The sequence below is a fragment of the Vombatus ursinus genome, unplaced genomic scaffold (assembly GCF_900497805.2).
Source record: "Vombatus ursinus unplaced genomic scaffold, bare-nosed wombat genome assembly UNPS02010548.1, whole genome shotgun sequence".
Taxonomy (NCBI): Eukaryota; Metazoa; Chordata; class Mammalia; order Diprotodontia; family Vombatidae; genus Vombatus; species Vombatus ursinus.
This window is the reverse complement of record NW_020950326.1, coordinates 7,965,690-7,988,747: the sequence shown is the minus strand read 5'-3', so window position 1 is coordinate 7,988,747 and position 23,058 is coordinate 7,965,690. Positions and strand designations below refer to the sequence as shown.

The 23,058-nt window shown below is 40.4% G+C and overlaps 1 protein-coding gene across 1 annotated transcript in view; it reads right to left on the bottom strand.

Moving 5' to 3' along the window:
* The window catches only part of GLI2 (GLI family zinc finger 2), a 126,032-nt gene that overhangs the window by 59,730 nt on the left and 43,244 nt on the right, over positions 1-23,058 (bottom strand). Inside the window, exons 3-4 of the mRNA XM_027854697.1 lie at positions 16,638-16,840; positions 14,291-14,476 (exon numbers count right to left, since the gene is read on the bottom strand). Coding sequence (XP_027710498.1) covers positions 14,291-14,476; positions 16,638-16,840 — 389 coding nt within the window. The remainder of the gene's footprint in view (positions 1-14,290; positions 14,477-16,637; positions 16,841-23,058) is intronic.

The window sequence follows — 23,058 nt, the reverse complement described above, 5'->3', positions numbered from 1 at the left end:
ACCACTCAGTGGAATTATCGCCTTGGATTACCTGTCTGATTATCTATTACCCTTATAATGTAGCTTTACTTCATATTCTTCTCACCATAAATCATGACCTTTTATGAACTGGAGAACATTTGCCTTATCCAACTACCAAAAGACTAGAGAAACTTGTAGAAAGGTTAGTTTTCAATGAAGTTATTATAAATAACCTTTATTATTACACAACTAAAAATCATGGCACAACTAAAATCTTGCTTTCCATGCACTAAGGTGGATTTAGGGGGTTTTATGTAATTTAACAATAGGCTTTCTACCTGCTCTCCTCACCATCCACCATCCCATGTTCCCCCCAAATCAGGCTTTTTCAATGTCACTTCTCTGCTCAAGAACCTGAATGAATGACTATTGTTCATCAGAAAAAGTCCAAACTCCACAGAATCAAGGCCTTTCACAATTGAGGTCCAGCTTACACCCCTAATATGATTTCTTACTAATAATCAATCAATCAACAAACATTTAATAAGCACTTATTATGTGCCAGGCCCTGGGAATATAAAGGCAGAAATTAAATAGACCTGATTCTGTTGGAGGGGCAACATGTACATACATAGTATTTACAGAATAAATGCAGAGTAAATTCAAGGTAGTTCAGGGAGGGTGAGCATGAGCGGTTGAGAGAATCAAGCATAGCTAACACTGTACAATGCTTTAAGATTCTGTAAAACATTTTTCACAATGCTTTTGTGAATTAAGCTGTTGTTGTTGTTGTCATTTTTAGTTGTGTTCAACTCTTCATGACCCCTTTTTCGGTTTTCTTGGCAGAGATACTGGAGTGGTTTGCCATTTCCTTCTCCAGCTCATTTTACAGATGAGGAAACTGAGGCAAAAGGGTTAAGGGTTAAGTGACTTGCCCAGGGTCACATAGTTAATAAACGTCTTAGGCGAGTTTTGAACAGAGGAAGATGAGTCTTCCTGACTCTAGGTCGGGCACTCTATCTACTGCACCATCTAGTTGCCATAAGGGAAGCCATAAAGGTATTATTATCCCCATTTTATAGATGAGAAAACTAAGGTTTCCTAAATTTAAATAACTTGTCTGTAACCACAGAACTAGGAAGTATGTGATTCAAGAGTCATATTGAAATTTCATAGAATCTTATATTTACGGCCTAAAGGGCTATTGGAGGCCATTTATTCCAAAAAATTCATTTTACAAGTAAGGAAACTGAGGTCCAAAGAGTGACTTGCCCAAGTCACATAAATTGTAAATGACAGAGACAGGATTTGAGGTTCATCCCTCTAACTCTATTTGTAACCTCCTTCCATTATAACCAGACTACCTTCTCTAAAGTCCAATGCTTTATCCACTGTACCATCCTGCCTCTCACTACCACTCTAATCTGCACGCTCTCCTATAGTGAGATCTCACCAATAATCCCTGCCTAGCTTTCAAAACCATTTCAAGCCTCCTGTCCTCCATGCAGCCTTTCCTAACTATCCCACTTTTCCCTTTCTTCCACATAATTTTAACAATTGCATGTGGCATAGTGAAAATCACTGGACTTGGAGTCAATAGACCTGAGTTCAAAGCTGGCTCTGAAAGGTCCTTGCTATGATCACAGGCAACTCATTTTTACCTCTCTGATTCTCAATTTCTAAGTGTTTTTATAGGCATCTGGAGCTAGAAGAAATCTTGGATATGATCTGATCCAGAGGTTCTTAACTTTTTATGTGTCATGGACCCCTTAATGTTTTCAAATACATAAAATAAAACACACAGGATTATAAAGGAAACCAATTCTGTTGAAATATAGTTATCAAAATCATTTTTAAAACTAAGTTCATGGGCCCCAGTGTAAGAACCTCTAATTTAGTCCAATCTCCTTAAAGTTATAGATCTGGAAACTGTGGGCCAGAGATGCTAAGTGATTTGTTTAATGTCACACAGCCAGGAGAGTCAGACCTGAGGTCCTAATTGCTCATCTTCCCTTCTATTAGCTTCTTAAGATCAGATCAGGAACTATGTCTTGCAGTTCCTGTAGTGAACAGCACAGGGCTGGGCATGCATTAGGTGCTTAAGAAAAACCTACCAAATTTCACCAAACTTGGTTTCTCACTCCCTGCACGAGAATTTTATAGCTCTGTGCTTTTCTTCATTCCTATTGCTTCCCAAATACTTTTCCATATCATGTCTCTGTGACAGCTTATATTATTTTCACTTTGTAAGGTCTCAGGAAAAATTGACTCAGTGGAAAAAATAGTTCATTTCCTTCAAGTAAGCAGGAGTAAAATTTCCAAGGAGAGAACACCCACAGAGCGGTACAGTTGTGACCAGCAAATAGGACCGAGGAGCACAGGATTGCAGAACACTAAGAGATAGATTCTAAAATCTCTCGATCACCTAATCTAAGTCTTTCAATTTAAAGATGAGGAAAATGAGCCCCAGAGAAGATGGTGCATGAAGGGCTACCTTCTGAGCTAATCTGTGCAGCTCCAAAGGACAAAATGGATCTCAATTGACCCTTAGAAGTTACAGGAAGGGAGATAAAGACTCAAAATAAGCAAGGATGTTCCAGCAGTTAGAAGTGTTCAAACTGGAGATGTCTGTATTGTGTGTGGATGAGTTCCCTGTCAATAGAAATATCCAAGCAAAGCTGGCTAGTGATAGAGGGGATTCCAATAAAGGGTATGAGTTTGGATTACATTACCACATGTTCTTTTTCCAGTTTGAGGATTCCAGAACTAAAACTCAGGGTAAAGTGACTTGTGTAACAATTAATTAGAAGATGACTAGAATTGGAATCCAAGTCTCTTGTTTCCCAGGCTACTGCTCCGTCTCCTCTTGCCTACATTTATCAGCATCTTGGTTTGTTTGTTTGTTTTTTTTCCTCTGCATACTCATGAATAATATATAAACATACAAATAGAACCAAAAAGAAAATGTATCATTTTTTAAAGCCAAAGAAAATGTTCTGATCATAATTACAATTTAAAAAATTTATGTTCTCATTAGTACAGAAGTATCTGTGTCTTATTTTTCAAATTTGCAACAAATTGGAAATAAAGGAAAAGATTTTGTTTATGAACAATGGAAATGGTTAAAAAATGTCAATGAAATGTTTAGGAAAAATAGCCAACTTCTGAATCTTTGCAAATACATAATGGGCTGATACCAAAAGTTAGGGAGGTTTCACAGTAATTTGACGAACAGATCTAACAGCAGCATGGCAGGCGAGAGGTGGGGAAGAGGGTGTGAAGCTAAAGCAAACAAAGGGGCCATTGAGAGGCAACATGCCAGAGTGGATAGAGAACTGGACTTGAGGCTAGGACAACCTGAACTCAAGTCTTGTCTCTGACACATACTTTGTGACCCTAGGCAAGTCACTCAGGGCTCAAGGTGACTCTAAGACTCTAAACTACAAAGAAGGTACCAACCTGCACTGGCAGAGGTGATTTACCAGAGAGTTCCCTCTGCCATTGAAAACACAGACTTAGCCTCTATCCCTATTCCTTAATTGAGAGAAGACTGCCTGTAATTGAGTAATAAGTAAGAGAGTAAACATTGTCCTGAATTCCGAATCCCTTGGGCTGATCAAGCTACTTATTGTATCTCCTCTCTTTGAAGTAGTAACATTGTCAAAAGCAGTTCTACTATTGCCTAAAAAGTCTGTGAATCACCACTAGGCCCATTCTAGTCCCATCCCAAGCCAATATTTTTTATTTTCATTTTTTAAAATACAACTTTCTCCCAGTTTTCACCACTGCATGCATGCTCTTCAGGGACTTTTTCTCTTGTGACTGTCTTTCAGTGTCTCCTCACTTCAGTGCTGCAAATGATATAGGATGCAGTGCCAGTATCATTAGGTTTGGATCATGGGTTTGGATCCTGGCTCTGATACTTAGCAGCTGTGTGACTATGGACCAGTCACTGAATGCTTCTGGCACTCATCTGCAAAGTGAGAATAATGGCATTTGAGATACCTACCTCTCAGGGTTATTGTGAAGAAAGTGCTTTATAAACCTTAAAGTGCTAACAATGTAAATAGCAGTTATTATTATATCTACCTCGTTCTCCAGCCAGACTTGTCTATTGACTGTATTCTGAATGCCACTTGTGAATTCTTGTCTTTTTCTCTCAGGTTCCCCCACCTCCACCCCCATCTCATCTCCTTTAGAATACGTTTCTAGTTTCCTCACTTTGTTTATCTAAATTCTTTTTTTTTTTTTTTTTTGGCAAGGCAAATGAGGATAAGTAACTTGCCTAGGGTCACGAAGCTAGTAAATATCTGAGGTTGGATTTGAACTCAACAGAAGTGAAAATGACTGCTTAGGGAGAGGGCTTCTCAGTGGAGGCTGGGTGACTACCTGGATTCTTGGGTATAGGACTAGCTGAACTCTGAGGTCCCTTGGTCCCTTCTAACTCCGATGATCTTTTATTTTATCATCCAGTTAAATATCAAAATACAAGGTAAGCTGAAGAAAGGTTTATCCTAACATATGGGGGCAGTGGGGAGTGGTGAGAAACATATAAAGCTTACAGCCGGGCCTCTGGCATTATTAGCTTTGTAACCCTAGGCAAGTCACTTATTCTTTGTGGGTTTAAGTTTCCTCATCTGTAAAACGGGGATAATAGAACCTGTCCTTGTCCTACCTACTTCACAGAGCTGTGCTCTGTAAGTCCTACAGTGTGATAATAATGTGATTTTTTTTATAATGAATTATTATGGGGATGTTAGGAATGGGTACATCCTGAGCACAGCATAGCAATTAGAGTGATAGACTTGGTATGAGGAAGACCTGGGTAAGGCCAAAGAATCCTGCTGCATTCAGGACTATCTCCAGTCACCCTGACCTATGTCTTGTCACTGGTCTTTGATGACTCTGGAAGAGAGAGTAAGGCTTGATGACTTTGCACAGCTCTGCCTCACTTAAATCCAATTCACTTGCAAGTCAAGATATCACTCTCCTGATGGCATTGGTCCTCTTCTAGAATGAAGGACAAACAACAACAACAACAAATAATCCCATCACTGGTGAGTACTTATTGAGGACTGCTAACCTTATGGAAAAATTGGTTAAGTGCTACACACAAAAAATATTTTGACATGTGTTGCTATGTGAGAGCAAGGGCAAGTCACTTTCATTCTTGGGGCCTCAGTTTCCTCATCTGGAAAATGTAGGGGTTGGACAAGGTGGTCTCCAGTCCTAAATCTATGATCATCCCATACCAATCTACCTGCCAGGGATGCCCCATCATACACAACGTGATGCACCACCGACTCAGTCGTACCAAAGCTCAAGTGATAGAATGCTATAGGGAGGACTCCGTTTAGAATCAGAGGACCTGGGTTCAAGCTGGCTCTGTCACTAACTTTGTAACTCCGAGCAAGTCATTTCCATTGATCAATCAATTACCAAGCATTCATTAAGCACCTACTGTGTGCCAGGTATTGCATAGGAGCTGCAGATACAAATACAAAAGTGAGATAGTCCCTGCATTCTAAAGAGGGATACACGTCCACAGAGATGTGAAGATATAGCCAAGATTACCGCCGAGGCATTAAGTGATGGTGGTGGTGCTAACAACTGGAGAAGTAGGGAAGGCCTCACTTGGAGCCTTAGTTTTTCCATTTGTAAAATGTAGTTAATACACTATTTATATCCTAAGGCTAGTCTGGAAACACTAAACAAATGTCAGTATTGTGATATTATAGAACTGAATAATATAATGACTCCCTCTATATAGTGTTTTAAGGTTCTCTTCAAAATGAAGGATGAACAATTGTCTCATTTTAATCTTCTGACACCTGTGTGAATAGAGTATTGTATTTATTATATAAAATTTTATGTTTTATGTTCTAAAATTTGAAAGTAGGTGATTCAAACATTTTATTTGTTTGATGGGAGAGTACACACATACACACACATACACATACACACACACATACCACACACCACACACATATATGCAATGAGAAGATGGGACTCATTGGAAAAGACCTCGATGTTGGGAAAGATTGAAGGCAAAGGGAAAAGGGGATGGCAGAGGATGGGATGGACAGTGTCATGGAAGCAAAGAACGTGCGCTTGAACAGACTTCGAGAGATAGTGAGGATAGAAGGGCCTGGAATGCTACAGTCCGTGGGGTCACAACTGAACTACTAAGCAACAGCAACATATATAAATGCACACATCAAATGACTTTCTGTATATAGCACTAATTTTTCCCTAGGGTCAGCAGTCCTCAATAAGATAAAGGCTTTTCATTCCTTTTCCAAGTTTCTTTAAACATTTTTCATCCAATTTTTATTTTTTAATTTATGAAACAAAAACAAGCATTTTCATAACATAGTATAATAAAAAAAGATTATTGTACATGAAACTGAAAATCTAGTATGTACAACTTTCTATTCCTTTTAAATATATAATAAAGTTATCATACATCCTTCTCTAAATCACGAACCAAACTCAGATCTTTAGAATCTTGGATTCCTTGGGTCCTTCTGCTGGCACACCAACTCCTGGTTCCCTAGATGAAGGGCTCATTTGACTTCCTGGCCCCCAGACAAGTCTCTTGAAGCTATAACCCCCAGTATCAGAGGAGTCACAAAAGCCAAATGGTAACCAAAGAGGTTCTTTAGTGAATTCTTCTGTCACATAGAGCAACCAAAGGATTTGATTTCCCCGGGAATTTGTGCAGGACTTAAGTGCTAAGGAAAGTGAATGCTTGATTGGGCCTGGCCCAATCTCTCCTGTGAGTAATTTGTATCGCTCTCTATGCGGGATCAGAAACCAGAGCAATGTTGCTAATAAGTTTTCTTATTTTCATTACGGGGGAATCAAGGAGTTTTAATTCTTTAGCCTGAGATCAGAGACAATCTAGTCCAGCAGAAAACAAACCTGAGGGATCAATGAAGGGGCTGCTGAATAGAAATCTCTTTGGCTGATCTGTGAACAATATCCTCCAGGCACAGTAAAAGCAGGCACTGTGTGTGTGAAACCAATTAGGAAGGAAATTTTTAGTAGGTCCTTGTCCAAGCAACTAGAATTCAACTTGTTGATAACAGGATAATTTGTGGGAAAAAGCACATGAGTTTATATTACAGAACCCCAAGGCTAAAGGGAACCTGAAAGGCCCATTTGGCCAGGTTCAAGCCTCGGCCTTTGAGCAGAAGGACCATATTTAAACCATTTCAGATAAAGTTCTATCTGTTTTATCCCAAGTGTTATAAATCTTTTTTGGTGGCCTTATTTTAGTACTTAAGAACTTCTAGTACTCTAAGAACTTCTTATGGATGTCTGGCCTGAACCCTTTATCATTTTCCCATCATTCCAAACTATATCATTAACTGACTCTATTTCTGCGAACCAGGGGGAAGGGGGGTGGGCAGGGACTTCTTAAAACTGGTCTATAAGATGATTATGGTATCCCATTTCCATTTCCCATTTTAGAGTTGTTAATGTTTTAGACTCCTAAAACCCCAGGACACTGGCAATTGTCAATCAGTCAATAAACATTTATTAAGCACCTACTATGTGCCAGGTACAGTACTAAGTGTTGGGGATACAAAGAAACATAAAAGACAATCCCTGTTCATGTTCCTTCTGGGAGGATGAGATGATATATTTTCTGATAATTGACTCCTCCAGATAAAAAACAAAACTAAACACATTATTTCCTCATACACTGTGTGTCATGATCAGTAATTATAAAACTTCAGCTCGTCTGATTCCTTCCCGAGGAACTCCTTCCCCAAGGTACCCCAGTATTCAGGGTTCTTTCTCCTCCAGAAATTCTTTTTTTTCTTTTTAGGCAATTGGGGTTAAGTGACTTGCCCAGGGTCACACAGCTAGTATCAAGTGTTTGGTCTGAGGCTGGATTTGAACTCAGGTCCTCCTGACTTCAGGGCCGGTGCTGTATCCACTGTGCCACCTAGCCGCCCTTTCCCCCCAAAATTCTTTTGGCACTTATTGTCCCTATACTTTTAAATGAATGGGTAAATGATATTCTATGAAAAAGTAATCAAGAAATATTTATTAAGCACCTACAGCTTAATTATTTCATCTCCCATTGCCATGCCTTTGCAGAAGTTGTCTGTCTCCTGTGCCTCATTTCTTCTTATTAGAATCACCAGCTTCCTTCAAGGCTCAGCTTAGATGCCACCCCCTATTTGAAGCCTTTCCTGATTTCCCCAGTTATTAGTACTATCTCCTCCCTCCTGAAATTACACATTTACCTATTTACATTTACCTATAGTCTGACTATATGCCTATATCCCCCAGTAAAATGTGTAAGCTCCTTAGGGGCAGGAATTGATTTGTTTTTGTCTCTGTAATCCACAATACCTAGCACATAGCACTTAAGTATTTGTGGAACTGTTTCAGGGTCCTGATCTGGAAAGGACCTTCAAGGGCATGTAGTCCGAATTACTTATTTTATTAATGAGGAAAATGAAGTTCAGGGAGAAGTGACCTTCCTGAGGTGATAATAGTCTCAAAGTATTTCTTAAATGCCTACTATGTGCTAGTCATTGTACTAAGTGCTGGGGATATAAATACAGAGAAAAACAAATCCAAATCCTGTTCTCAAGGAGCTTACACTCTAGTTCTTACTAGATAAAGCTAATTAGTGGGAGAGCTGGGATCAGAACTCTGGCCCTAGTTCCTAGTCAATGGTTCTTTCCTCTACACCACATAACTCAACTTGTTCTGCACTACTACTTTACTATTTTACATGTATATGTCATGATAATTAAAGACAAAGCATTTACTAAACTCTTAGCCTTAATCCACTGGACAAGGAAATGGCAAACTACTTCAGTATCTTTGCCAAAAAACAAAAACAAAAACATATAGAGTCAAAGAGAGTCAGATATGACTAACAAATGAACAACAAAAGCTCTTACTATGTGCCAGAAACTATGCTAAGTGCTAGAGATACCAACAGAAGCAAAAAGACAGTCTCTGTCCTCAAGGAGCTTACATTCTAAGGGGGAAAGACAACACAACACATAAAGGTGAGGTCAAAGGGGTGGAGGGAGAGGAAATGCACAGTAGTATGGTTTGGAAATGGCCAGAAGTGCCACTAAGGCTTGGTTCTGCTAAGATGAAAGGTCACCTCTCCTGTCCTGTGGCCCCAATTAGAAGGAAGGAATAGAGTCTGCCCTACAGTATCATTAAAGTACCTAGCCCACTACTACACATCTAGTAAGTGATTGATCAATTTACTATGAACTAATTTGAATGAACTAATTTCACTGATGTAGATGACAGAACTTCTTAGTAAAACAGAAATTCCATCAGACTATGAATTAAATGAAACGCACAAATGTGACAGAGGAAAACATTCTACAGAACTGTCAATGCACACCTCATCACAGAGCAGCAACCAGAGGCAAAGAGAGACCCAAGGTCCTCATCTTCACCCTCTCCTCTAGATAAGAGAGGAGTCCAGGATAACCATTTAAAAATACAATTCAGAATGTCATCATTGAGCTTATACAGCATACCTAGAAATATGTTACATACATGAAGGATGCCAGAAAATATTAAAACAATTCTGACCTTGACCTTTATTTACAGTATGGTTGGGAGGACAGATCTCAAATTCTACCTTCTGCCAGAGGCTTTTCCCAATCCCCTCAGCTGGTACAGCCTTCTCCTCTAATTACCTTTCACCTTCTCTGTGTGTATCTTATATGTACCTATTCATATACAATGTTACCTCCCCCATTAGAAAGTAAGTTTCATGAAGGTAGGGGCTGTTTTTATCTTTCTTTGTAGCTTTAGCACTTAGTACAATGCCTGGCACATAGTAAGCACTTAATAATTCAGAGATCCTTAACCTGGTGTCAATGAACTTGTTTTTGTAATATTTCAATTATTCTATTTCAATAGAATTGCTTTCCCTTGTAATCCTTTGGCATTTTATTTTATACATTTTAAAACATTATTCCAAGGAGTAGTTCATGGGTTTCTCCAGATAGTCACAGGGGTCCATGACACCAAAAAAGTAAACAACCTTCATAATAAGCACTTGTAGAATGATTGATTGATAATCAAAGAGCATTATAAGATAGTGTGCAAGATACCCTTTGACCCAGCAATACCATTTCTAGGGCTGTACCCCAAAGAGATAATAAAAATGGGAAAAGGACCCAATATGCAAAAATATTTATATCAGCTCTTTCTGTGGTGGCAAAGAATTGGAAATTGAGGGGATGCCCATCAATTGAGGAATGGCTGAACAAGTTGTGGTATACGAATGTAATGGCATATTATTGTGCTTTAAGAAATGATGTGCAAACAGACTTCAGAAAAACCTGGAAAGACTTGTATGGTCTGATGCAGAGTGAAGTGAGCAGAACCAGGAGAATGTTGTGCACAGTAACAGCCACATTGTGCGATGACTAACTTTGATAGACTTAGCCCTTCTCAGCAATGCAAGGATCTAAGACATCTCCAAAAGCCTCATGATGGAAAATGCTATCCACATCCAGAGAAAGAACTATGGAGTTTGAATACAGATCAAAGCATACTATTTGCTCTTTTTTTTCTTCTGTTTTGTTTTGTTTCTTCTTTCTTGTTGTTCTTCCTAATGGTTCTAATTTTTCCTTACAACATGACTAATGTGAAAATATGTTTAATAGGAATGTATATATAAAGCCTATATCAGATTGCATGCTGTCTTGGGGAGGGAGGTGGGAGGGGGAGAAAAATTTAGAACTAAAAGCTTATGGAAATGATTGTTGAAAACTAAAAATAAATTAATCAAAAAAGAAAAAAAAGATAGTGTGCAAGAAAGTAGATTATATAGTGCAGACTATGAGCGCTATAAAAAAAATCAGAAAAGGGGGATATCAGTGAGAGCTGGAGGGAGAAGACAGACCAGGTTCAGAGAAACACATGAGCAAAGGCATGGAGAGAGGAACAGACAAGGCATGTGCAGGCAGGTCAGTGAGTAGAAAAGTCAGGCTACCGGAAAGGGGTCACACAAGGCTTGACAGCCCATAAATCCCTTGGTCAGGACCTCCTGCTGTGGCCCCTGGCTCTTGACCTGGCCACTGCTCAGAAACATGTGCACAGTGTGGAGGAAGCCAAGATTCCCCTTCAAGAGTTGTTTCTCTGCCAGTCCCAACATCTGCCTCCATTGTGGTGCCAGGCAGGGGAAGACGGGTAGCCAAACTTTCAGGGTCTGAAGGCGGGTCAGATCTGATAGAGAAAAGTCAATGCATTTTGCACTGACCTTGCTTTGTCCTGCTTCAGAGAGGCTTACTGGGTTTCAGAAAAACAGGCAGCTTCCTCCCCTCCCTCTGCTTTGGTGGACTATTTTACTAATCTTACCACTAGGGATATCACCCTCCCAGAGTCTTTAGATAGAGAGGGATGCAAAGTTCCACTGTGAGGGCAGGGTGTGCCAAAAAGTGTGCATTAGGAAGAAAGCAAAAGATGTTGTGTTTTTAGCACCAACTTCATTACTCACTGGTGGGGGTTGTAGCATTTTTCAACTCTAAAATGTGCAGAATGTAAAGCCAGCCATGATTTCCTCTTTCAAGCCGTTGTTTCTCTTTAGCTTACCTCACATTGTTAACGCTGTACAATCTGAAGATCAAATTTTTAGCTACCAGCAAAGCTTATGAGTATAGCCAAAGGAGATCAAAACTAAGAAAGGCTTATCAAAATTAATAAAAATACAACACAACATAGATAATGTTAATTTGTTGTTTTCTAAGTCTAAATGTTACCCACAGGGATCCGTTCCTATTTGAGTTTGGTATCATTGGACCACCAGCTGTCAGAGCTGGCTACTTCCTTCTCGAATGGTTAGCTTCCTGAATTACTTCTGCTCATCCACCAGGAGCAGAGGCCTCACCAAGGATGGGATCAGAAGTTTGCCATAACCACAGCAGCTCTACGTACAAAGCTTTGCTTTTCCTCATCTGGAATTCTTATATATGGGAAGTTGAACAAGGTTTTATCATCATAATTAAAAAAAGAAGAGGGGCATAGCAGATTTGCCACTCCAAGGAAATGTTTTTTTGGGGGGGCAGCTAGTTGGCACCGTGGATAGAGCACTTGTTCTGAAGTCAGGGACATCTGAGTTCAAATCCAGACTCAGACACTTACTAGCTATGTGACCCTGGGCAAGTAACTTAACTCTGTTTGCCTTAGCTTCCTCATCTATAAAATGAGCCAGAGAAGGAAATAACAAATCACTTCGGGATCTTTGCCAAGAGAACCCCAAATGGGGTCACAAAGAGTCAGACACGACCGAAACAACTGAACAACAACAACACTGAAAGGAGGTGGCTATGGTGATGCAGATTTTCAATCAGAGTTCTTGAATTCAAGTCACACCTTGCCACTTATTAGTTATGTGACACTGGGTAAATAGCTTTATCTCTTGAAGTCTCAGGTTTTCTCAGCAGTAAAACAGGTATTGTAATACTTGTCTTATCTACCTCATGGGATTATGAGGTTGAAATGAAATAATATATGTAAAGCATCACAGGAAAGTCAGCTATTACTAATAGGTATCAAATGCTCCAAGTTATCTCAGGGATTCTCTCCTACAGAAATAAAAAATCAGACGAATTTCTGATAATGTTCCCATATTTACAGGGTTAAATATTTCTTGCTGCTTTTGTTTCATGATTGACCCTCAGTGTATTCCCTTAAAAAACAACTCCACAATGACAACAAAAGAAGTGAGATCTTTGTGTGACCCTGGGCAAGTCACTTAACTCCATTGCCTACAAAAAACAAAAACAAAAACAAACAAACAAACAAAAAAGAAGTGAGATCTCAAAGATCTGGCCTGGATATCAGAAGTGGCCAGGACTAGATCTTGTATTGTATGACTAAAACGAGGACCCCTTGTGGCCTTATTTTCTTCATCTGTGAAATGGAAAGAATGTTCTGAGCCCTCAGTCCACGTGACAGGCCAATGAAAGCAGAAGCATTGGAGATGATCAGTCATTTCTGCTCTGCTCCACACTCGGAGATCTAACTTGAGGGACTGAGCCTGATCCGATTAGTAGACATTCAGTAGGAGCTGCCTTTTATGGATTGTTTACAAGGGGCTTACACAATTTATTAATAGCCTTGATGTTTACATCTCCCCATTGGCTAATCTATTGCTTCTCTTAACAACAAGGAAAAAAATCTCTCTTTTTTTTCCTTCTGAGGAAAACCATAGAGGGAACTAAAGGCACATGAAGCTGTTCTAAGGAAATAATGGGTCAGAACCAGCCCAGATTCTCCTCCACACAATTATGTTTCGGGGCAGAAGAATAAGGTAAAAAGACTAAGCTCTCATTTCTAGTTGAAAATGTGTGCAAGTCACTTAAAACTCTTTGAGTTTCTGTTTTCTTACTTACAAACCACCTAACCCAACCTCCATATTTTACAGATGAGAACGATGAAGTGAGAGATGTTAAGTGACATCTAAGGTCCCTTTGCTAGCTTGGGGGTACAGTCACCACCAAATGATTCTTAAAGGCCCTTCCATGTCTAATATCCAATAATTCAATGAGTCCATAGAAATCAACTGGGAATGTAGTCTCTGAATCAGCACAGAGTAATCAGGATAAAGGAAATTCCAGAACTCCAAACTCTCCTGAGGCTCTTTCCCCAGCTATTAGGCATGGCAAAATAATGCTGGAAAGGCAACCAGGTTTAACCAATCAAGTACTCAACAACTGAGGCTCTGCAGGGCTATAGCCAAGGTCTACATTAGACCAATAACTCTTTCCTGGATGGCTTAGACATTCTCCTGCCTGGAAGCAGGGGGCTGGACTGGATGATCTCCAGAGGTACCGTCCAACTCTTGCATCCTGTGACTGATCTAAGAAGTCACTCATGTGGCTCTTTTCATCAGCAAGTGGGTCCCTAGTGTTAAACTGAACTATTCATTAAAGTCTGTGGGAGGGTCCCTAAAGACCACCCTCTCTAAGTTGATCTGGGAAAAGGGGGCCAAACTTAGCCAAACATTGTAAACACCAGTATTAGTTTCCCAGCACAGATAATTTTCTGCATCTTAAGTTTTCTTCTTGAAAATGGACATAAGCAGGTTCCAACTTCATAGTTGGTTAACCAACAGAGTTTGTCTCAGAACCATCTATGAATTTTAGTTAAAAAAAAGATGATGCTTTATTTTTTAAACAAAATTAACAAAAATAGGATTATAAAACTTGAATCAACAATGATAATCATGCTTCAGCCCCTTTTTTGGAATAACCATTAAAAGAAGACATCCTTCCCACCTTCTCTACTTCCAGGATATTGTCCTGGACTCAGTACTTACCATCCACTGGGTTGAGGTAGTCATGGAGGTGGGGGGCACCTGTAGCTCCTCCCCCTTGCATCAAAAGGTCCCCATAAGGGCCTGGGTGGCTTGCCATGAGTGTCATCTGATGATAATAATCTGAAGGGTTTGCCCCTGGAGGGGGAAGAGCAAAGAGGCCTCTCTCTTTAAGGTGCTCGTGGGCCACTGGGGGAAGGGAGAAACGAGGGAAGAGAGAAAATTAATCAAAATCTGACACCAATCTTATATTTTCCTAATACCCATAGGGACACAGTCGTTTCTACTCAGTTCCCTTTTCCTCATCCGCTGTCTCCCCTTGAACTCCTCGAGCACCTTCCTCCCCCTCTCAAGCATCAAATTCAGTGCTCTGCTGACGTTCCATATGGGGTGTGTTTCTGTCGATAAAGGAGACCAGGCCTGGGCCTCCACATTCCTCCATTTCCTCAAATTCATAAACAGTGTCTCGTTTGCTCCTCGTTCTCCCCACCCTCAGCAAACCAGGGCTCCTGTAGAAACTGGGAGCTAGAAGGCTGTCAGCATCAACATCCCAGCTGATTTGGTTTTTAAAGAAAAAAAGAAAAGGAAAAAGAAGGCGCCGTGGAAGCCAGACGATTGTAGCCTGGTCAACAATAGCTATGTCTGAAAATTCAAGTAGAGACCTAATGCCGAATGCTTGTTAAGTTCCTTGGCTAGATAAAACCCATCGCCTGCCAAAACTCATTATGGCTTCTTTCTTCACAGCTGAAGTTTTTCAATCCTGCTTTCCCTAGATCCTACAGTCCATGGCTGACCAGGGATTAGGAGAAAAAGGGCAAAGCCCCGTTTATCAAGGCAGAATGATGGAATTCATGTAAAAAAAAACATGGAGCCAACATTCAAGGACCCAACCTACAATTCTAACCTTTTCTTCTTCTACTACTCTCCTAACCCACACACCACTCCAGCCAAGCTTGTCTCCTTAATATGCCAGTACACATCTTACACTAGATTCGTTATCTTTCTCCTCCTCTTCATTATTAATAACATCATCCTCAAAAAGCATTATTAAATGCTCAGTATGTGCCAAGCATTGTGCTAAACAACAGAGACACAAAGAAGGGGAAAAAAATACATTATCCTTGCCCTCAAGGAGCTTACATTCTAATGGAGGAGGACAGCATGCAAATGACTATGTGAGCCAGAGTAAATGGAAGGCTGTCTCACAGGGAAAGTACCAGCAGTGAAGGGTCACTAGGAAAGGCCTTCTGCAGAAGGTGACATTTGAGTCTTGAAGGAATTTGAGGAACCAGGAAGTGAAAGTAAAAAGGGAGAGAATTCCAGGGGTGGGAGCCAGACAGTGGGGATGCCTAGAGTCTCATGACTGTCTAAGGAATAGCAAGGGAGCCAGTGCCAGGGGGCTGAAAGATGTAAGAGGATTTAACATAGTACTGGAAGGTAAATACAAAGACATTTGCGGGGTGGGTAGAATTAATAGCTGGGTGGGGAACCAGGAAAGGTATGAAGAGATATGGATGAAGATCCATCAAAGGAGACTGAGGAGGAGGAACCAGGCAGGTAGGAGGAGAACCAGGAAAGAGCAGTGTCATGAAATCCCAGGGAAAAGAAAACATATAGGAGAAGGGGCCAGTCAACAGTATCAAATGCTGTAGAAGTCAAGAAAAATAAAGACTGAGGGGAAAAAACCTTCACGTTTAACAATAAAGAGATTGTTGGTGAGAATAGTTTAGCTAAATGATGAGACTGGACAATATGTTGGAAAAGATTGAAAAGAGAGTGAAAGCAAGGAAAGTTGAGGTAACAATTATAGATAGTTTCTTCAAATCAGGCAGAGAAGAAAAGGAAAAGTGACTTGAGGGGATGGCAGACCTTTGAAATAGACAGCAATATGCCCTAGAAAATACACTAGATTTTGGAGTCAGAGGACTTTGGATGGAATCCCAATGAATGAATGAAGCAAGCAGTAAGAATTTATTAAATGCCTACTATGTGCTAATCCTAGCTCTTGCTACCTATGTGACTTTGGGCAAATCAATTAATATCTCAAGATTTTAGTTTCTATAGTCCTAAAAGAGAGGGGTTGAAGTAGAGGCTCTCTAAGGCTCTTCCAAGCTACAAATCTTATTTATTTAAAATACCCTTTCTTCACAGCCGGAAGAAAAGTCAGTCTAGTTCCCATCTATGTCTAAACCGACCATGGATTGTGAACTAGGGAGTAAATTGTTCATTGTCATTTAAAAAGAAAAAAAAAGTGCTTCAGCTACTAATGTTCTGCCCCAGAAAGAAATCAGTACAATTCTATGTTTGCAGTGGCCACTGCACGTCCCCTACAATTTAGCCCACTACTCACCCTCAGCTGGGCTGAGGCCTCGTGCTGCTGAAATCATAGATAGGGTAGGACTGCTGTGCATGGAGCGGAGGTAGTGTTCCATGTGAGGGTTCACGTAGGGGTGAGGGGGGTTGAAGGGTGACTCTCCAGGACCTGCAGGGTGTGGTGAAAGCCGGATGAGGGAGATGTCAGAAATAACAGGGCTGCCGCTCAGAGTAGGTGGCCTGCAGGAAGACAAAAGGAAATGCGTGAGAAAGTACTGTCTGCATCCATGCATCAGGTGGGAAGGGGGCTGAGGAAGAGAGGTAGGTGTCCTCCCATGGTGAGAGGAACTGAGGCAGAACCGTCCAATGTCACAGAACTTATAATCGAAAGGCCAATTATCTTCACTACGAAGGGATCGTGGGATCATAAACGTAGAGCTGGAAGGAACCTTTAAAGTCATCGAGAACTTACATAAATTAAATGAGCAGAACCAGGAGAACACCGTACACAGTAACAGCAATAATGTACCATGATCAACTGTGAATGACGTAGCTATTCTCAGCATACGGCAGTTAGGTGGCAAAGTGGCCTCATACACTTCCTAGTTGTGTGAACCTGGGCGAGTCATTTAATTTTGACTCAGTTTTCTCATCTGTAAAATGAGGTGGAGAAGGAAACGGCAAATCACTCCAGTATCTTTGCCAAGAAAACTCCAAATGAGATCACAAAGAGTCAGACACGATTGAAACAGCTCAACTACAACAAAAACTCTCAGATACACAATGATCCAAGACAATTCCAAAGAACTTATAATGAAAAATGCTATCCACCTCCAGAGGAAGAACTGATGGAGTCTAAATGCAGATTGAAGCATACTTTTTTTTTAAAAAAACTTTCTTTATTATTCTTGGGTTTTTTAATCTATTTTTTCTTTTGCAACATGAATAATATGGAAATGTTTTGCATAACTGCATGTGTATAATCTAAATCAAATTGTTCACCTTCTCAAGGAGGGAGAAAGAGATGAAGAAAAGGAGAGAATCTGGAACAGCTAGGTGGACTATCTGTGTGACCCTGGGCAAGTCACTTAACCCCACTGCCTAGCCAAAAAAAAAACCCCCAAAAAATCAAACAAAAAAAAAAGAGTTTTAAAAAATGTTAATAAAAATTAAATGTAACATTAAAAAAATCAGAGATACCAACCACCTCATTTTACTAATGAGATAACTGAGGTCCAGAGACATTAGGTAACTCATGTAGGGTCACATAATTAGTAGGTAGCTGAGACAAAATCCCAGTCTTCACCTTCCTTACTCCAAATTCAGCACTCTGTCTACTACATCATGCTCCTTCTCAATATAGTCCATGTTTCTGGCTGGTTCTGGACATGAGAGGTGAGTAAACACATTAGCCATTGTACTACTTTACAAAAGATTTTGTTAAAGGGTTCCGGTAAATAATCATGATACTCTTCTTCAACGTTGTCCACTGTTATAGACCAGGCTTAGTGAGTTACTTTGTCGGTAGACAAGATAAGCCTCCACATTTGCTTGCCAGTTCCTCTTACAGGTTTATCTTTGAGACAACCGAGCAGGATGGAACATTCCAGTCTCTGCCCATTAAATTTTTGAAGTCCCAGCCATGGCATCCTTTGTATCAAAAGCTAATAAACTCTCTTAGTGCTTTGAAGTATTATTTTTCATTAATAGCTAGATATTAAGAGCAGAAGATGGAGAAGCTTCAAGTTTAAAGTGTTAGGAGCCCTTGTCCACTGAAGTTCAATAAAAAAGGAAATGAAATATCTCTAAAACTATAATGTAAAGATGATGGGAAAACATTTATTTGATTTTCAAAAATTCAGCTTACATATACATCTTCAGGAATACACTTCTCTTACAAAGAAGGTAACCTCAGTAGTCTAGATAGCTTAATTAGTAATGATGATAATGATTATAATAATAACAGCTAGTTTTTATATCATCCTTTAAGATTACAAAATACTTTGGGGCAGCAAGGTGGCACAGTGGATAGAGCACCAGCTCTGAAGTCAGGAGGACCTGCGTTCAAATCCGGCCTTAGACCAAACACATGACACTTACTAGCTGTGTGACCCTGGGCAAGTCACTTAACCCCAATGCCTAAAAAAAAAAAGAGAGAAATTACAAAATACTTCACAAATATTTTATCCTTGTTACACCCCCTAGAAAGGTGGTAGTCTACCCTATTTTACAAATGAGGAAGTTGAGGCAAAAAGAGGTTTGATGGCTTGCCCAGGATCACATTGTCAAGTACCTGCAGCGAAATTTGAACTCAGGTCTTCCTGACAAGGTACCACTTAGCTGCCTCTAATTCATGGCATATTACACACACACACACACACACACATACACACACACACACACACACACACACACACACACAGAGCATTAGTGAAAAGAGTAATGACTTCAAGTCAGTAGAGACCTGGGTTTGAATATCTGCCTCTGACATTACTAGTTGTGCGCTCTGGTCAAGTCACTTCAATTCTTTTAAGTCTCAAGGATGATAATAGGTGGGATATCTGCTTTCCAGGGTCATTATGAGGAAAATGCTTTGTAAACCTCAAAGTGATTTATGTAAGTATGAGTTATCACTATTACTTTGTAAGCCTTACATGCCACAGGCATTCATAAAAAGTTTTCTCCCAAAATTATGGCATTATATATGGGCTGCATATTTTAAGCATGAAATATACTATGGTGAGAGGGAAGGAGGGAGGGCCGAGAGACTAGAGATGGGGGTAAGCAATGATAACAATAACTGGTTTAAGTCATAACATTAAGCAGTTATCATCTAAATTCAATACTGAACAAACTAGCCTTGTCATTCACTGAAAACTAATACCCCAGGGAAGTATATGCAGATGTGAAGTCCCTTGAATCACACAAAATTCCTATCCATGAATGCTATAATACATGGATGGTCTCAGTGACTGGACTGCACTGATGAGTTCTTTCATAGTATGTATAAAGATGTTGGCCTTGCAAGTAGGTGTGATGAGAGGTAACAGGAAGGAGTGATACACCCAAAATCTTGCTTACAACCTATCAAGCTGCCTGATATTTAACCAATAGACATTCATTCCTTTGGATTCCTCTCCCACACCTCTCCTCATTATCCCCTGTAAGTGGAGCCAACATATTCTTTGCTTCCCATGCCACTTCCAAACCCTATTCTGCCACCATAATTAACAACTCTCTTTTCCCACCCTCTCTTGATTCATATCCCTGTCGTTTGCAAACCTCCTCATCATTCTCCCAGTTCTTTCCTTGATCTCTTTGCACTGGGCTTAACATCTTAGTTTATAATCTTTACCCTATGATTATCCTCCGAGATGTCAATATCCACATAGATAATGCTTCTAATATCATATCATCCTATTGTCCTGAATTCTTCAACTTCCATGGCCCCTACTTCTATTCAGCTTACTGACCAGGAAAGTCCCATCCTAGATCTTTTCTCTTGAAACTTTTCTTCCTCCAACATCCCAAACTCTAAATTCCCTTTTCCCCAGAGCTTTAGTCCATATTTCTAACTAACTGATGAATGCTTCCACCTAGATGGAAATTTAGATAGCAAACTCATAAACTCATATATCCAAAACTGAATTCATCCTCTTTCCCAGTAAACCCACCCCTTCTATTCATATTTCTCTCGCTGTTGATTGTAACATTATCCTCCCCATCTCCCAGGCTTATAACCTTGGAATTCTATTTGACTGGGTACCTGAGGAAGAAAGGGAGAGTCATGAAAGGGGAAATGCAAATTGCTAAAGACAAAACTTCATATAAATTTTTGCTGAAGGTGGCACCTTCTTTCTATGATTTGCTGCAAAAGATGATGTTAGCACTAATCAGCAGAACATTTATTTTGAGAAGACTCAAAGGGGACAAATGGCTACCTTCAAACCTCTGAAAGGCTTTCATGTAGACAGGACAGTTGATTTACTCTGTTGTGGCTTCCAAAGGCAGAACCACAAACAATGGGCTGAAGTTAGATCTCAATGGATTGAGATGGTTTACAGCTCAATATAAAGAGGGATAAAGATGAGGCCAGGAACTGGACCTATGGTTTCACTGGAACAGGGAATTCCTGAGTAAGAAAACTCTCTCTGCTAATGTAGATTGTCATCTTATCTCTAATTTCTAGTCTTAGGGAGTTGCCTAATATGAGCTGTAAGTGGCCCACAGCATTCCTGAGTGTAACCCAAACTAGATGAAAATGTAGTTTCTAATTTTAATGTGTTTATATATTATTTAAAAAAAGAAACATATAAACATGTGTAGCTTTCTAAGTCAATATGTGGCCTGCAATGTCTCCTCACTCTCCTCCCCCTTTTCATTTGAGTTTGACATCACTGACCTAGAACATTAAGAGGTTACGAGACTTGCTCAGGGCCACACAATCGGTGTCAAGACTGAACCTAGGTCTTCCTGGCTAAAAGGCTTCTATACACCCTGCTCCCTCTCCTAATATAACAAATTAGAACTGTCAAAAATGAGACTGTGTTGCCTTATGAGATAATAAATTCCCCATCACTAGAAGCATTCAAGTAAGGTTAGGTGGTCAACTACCAGAGGCGTTATAAAGGAGATTCCTGAAGGGGACAGGAGTTTGGAGTAGATAACCTTCAGACTCTATGGTTCAATGAGTTCTTTCTCCAGTGATGGGGGGGGGAGGTTTGCACTGATCAATTCCCAATCTCCTGGTTTCCCTTGTGACCATGGCTCTGTGTTTGTGAGACACTTGGCGGGGATCTGGGGTGCAATCTGTGGCTATGGAACAGAGCAGAACTAAGTGGCCCACACAAGAATCAAACCCATGAATCTTGGCCTCCTTAGCCTAGGGCTCTAACCAATAGCACTCAACAACCACAGAAGAGCTTTCGCATGACAAGCTGATGATTACATGGTGATTTAAAGCCACCTAACCTCAGTCTGTGTTACTCTAAAGCCCTGGAATTTCATAGATGACTCAGGCCCTTCCCAGATGACCCATTTTTAAATGGGGTGGCCTGGAATGGAGTGAGTTCATGGCACCACCCTGGCTGTAGTTAGGATCCCAGGGATGGGGCCTGCCACTGACAGCAGAATCAGAGACCAGACTTCCTGAAGCTGTTTGCCTCTGGGCTTCTGACAAGGCTGTATGAAAAGCCATCAATTCATGAGGCCTAAGAGGAAGGCAGGGAAGGCAGAAACAGGGAGGGAGTCAGGGTCCAGATTATAGATTGGTTGGGGATTTTGTTTCTGCATCAACACAACCCTATGTGGAAAAAATGAAGTTGGCCCTTTTCTCTTCCTCTTGCCTCCTCTCCAATGTTGTCATTAAGAAAACAGTTAGCTAATTTTTCTTCTAATGAAGACTTTGTAGAAATGCTTTTCTTTCACGGAGCTCCTTAGTCTCAATCCTACTTGGCCTAAGGAGTCCGTTGTCAGATCTGGCCCTGTGCCTAGAATCACAAAATCACAGCATCTCAGAACTGAGGTCATCTAGTCCAACCCCTTACTCAAAACACAAATGTGTCGTAGTCCATAAAGGGTAGGACTTGGAAATTAGAAAAATTTGAGTCTGAATCCCATTTCATCCATTTACTTGCTTTAGGACCCTGAACAAGTCACTTAAATGCTCTAAGACTCAGTTTCCTTTTCTGTAAAATAGGGATAATGATAGCACCTATCTTATAGGGTTGTTTTAAGGATAAAATAACATGAAGTAGCTTTCAAAGCTCTTTGCATCCTTTAAAGAGCTCCATAAAGGCGAGCTATTTTTATAGCATCCTCAATAAGTGGTTGGGGCAGCCAGGTGGCACAGTGGATAGAGTGCTGGGCCTAGAGTCAGGAAGATCCATTTCTTTCTCCATCTCATTTTATAGATGAGGAAACAGAAGCAAACAAGATTGACTTATCCAGGTTCACACAGCTACTAAGTGTCTGAGGCCAGATTTGAACTCACAAAGATGAGTCTTCCTGATGCCACTCTATCCACTTTGCCACCTAGTAGCCCTTACTATGGGCTAGCACTGTGCTAAACACTGGGAATACAAATATTATCAGAAGTCAAGTCAATCCTTGCTGTCAAGAGGCATATATCCTAAGAAAAAACAATAACACAAGCTGAAAAGGTCTTGGGGAAGATGAGAACTGTGGGGCATGGTAGAGAAAGCCCAGAGAGTCAGGAGCAGAACCTGAAAAGGAATGGTAATAACTTGCTTTGAAATCAGCCCCTAGGGGCTGCAAAGTAGATAGAGCACCGGCCCTGGAGTCCAGAGGACTCAGCCATTTACTAGCTATGTGACCCTTGGCAAGACAATTAACCCCAATTGCCTCCAAAAAGAATGAAAGAGGGAAGGTAGAAGGACGGAGGAAGGGAAGGAGGGAGAGAGAGAGAGAGAGAGAGAGAGAGAGAGAGAGAGAGAGAG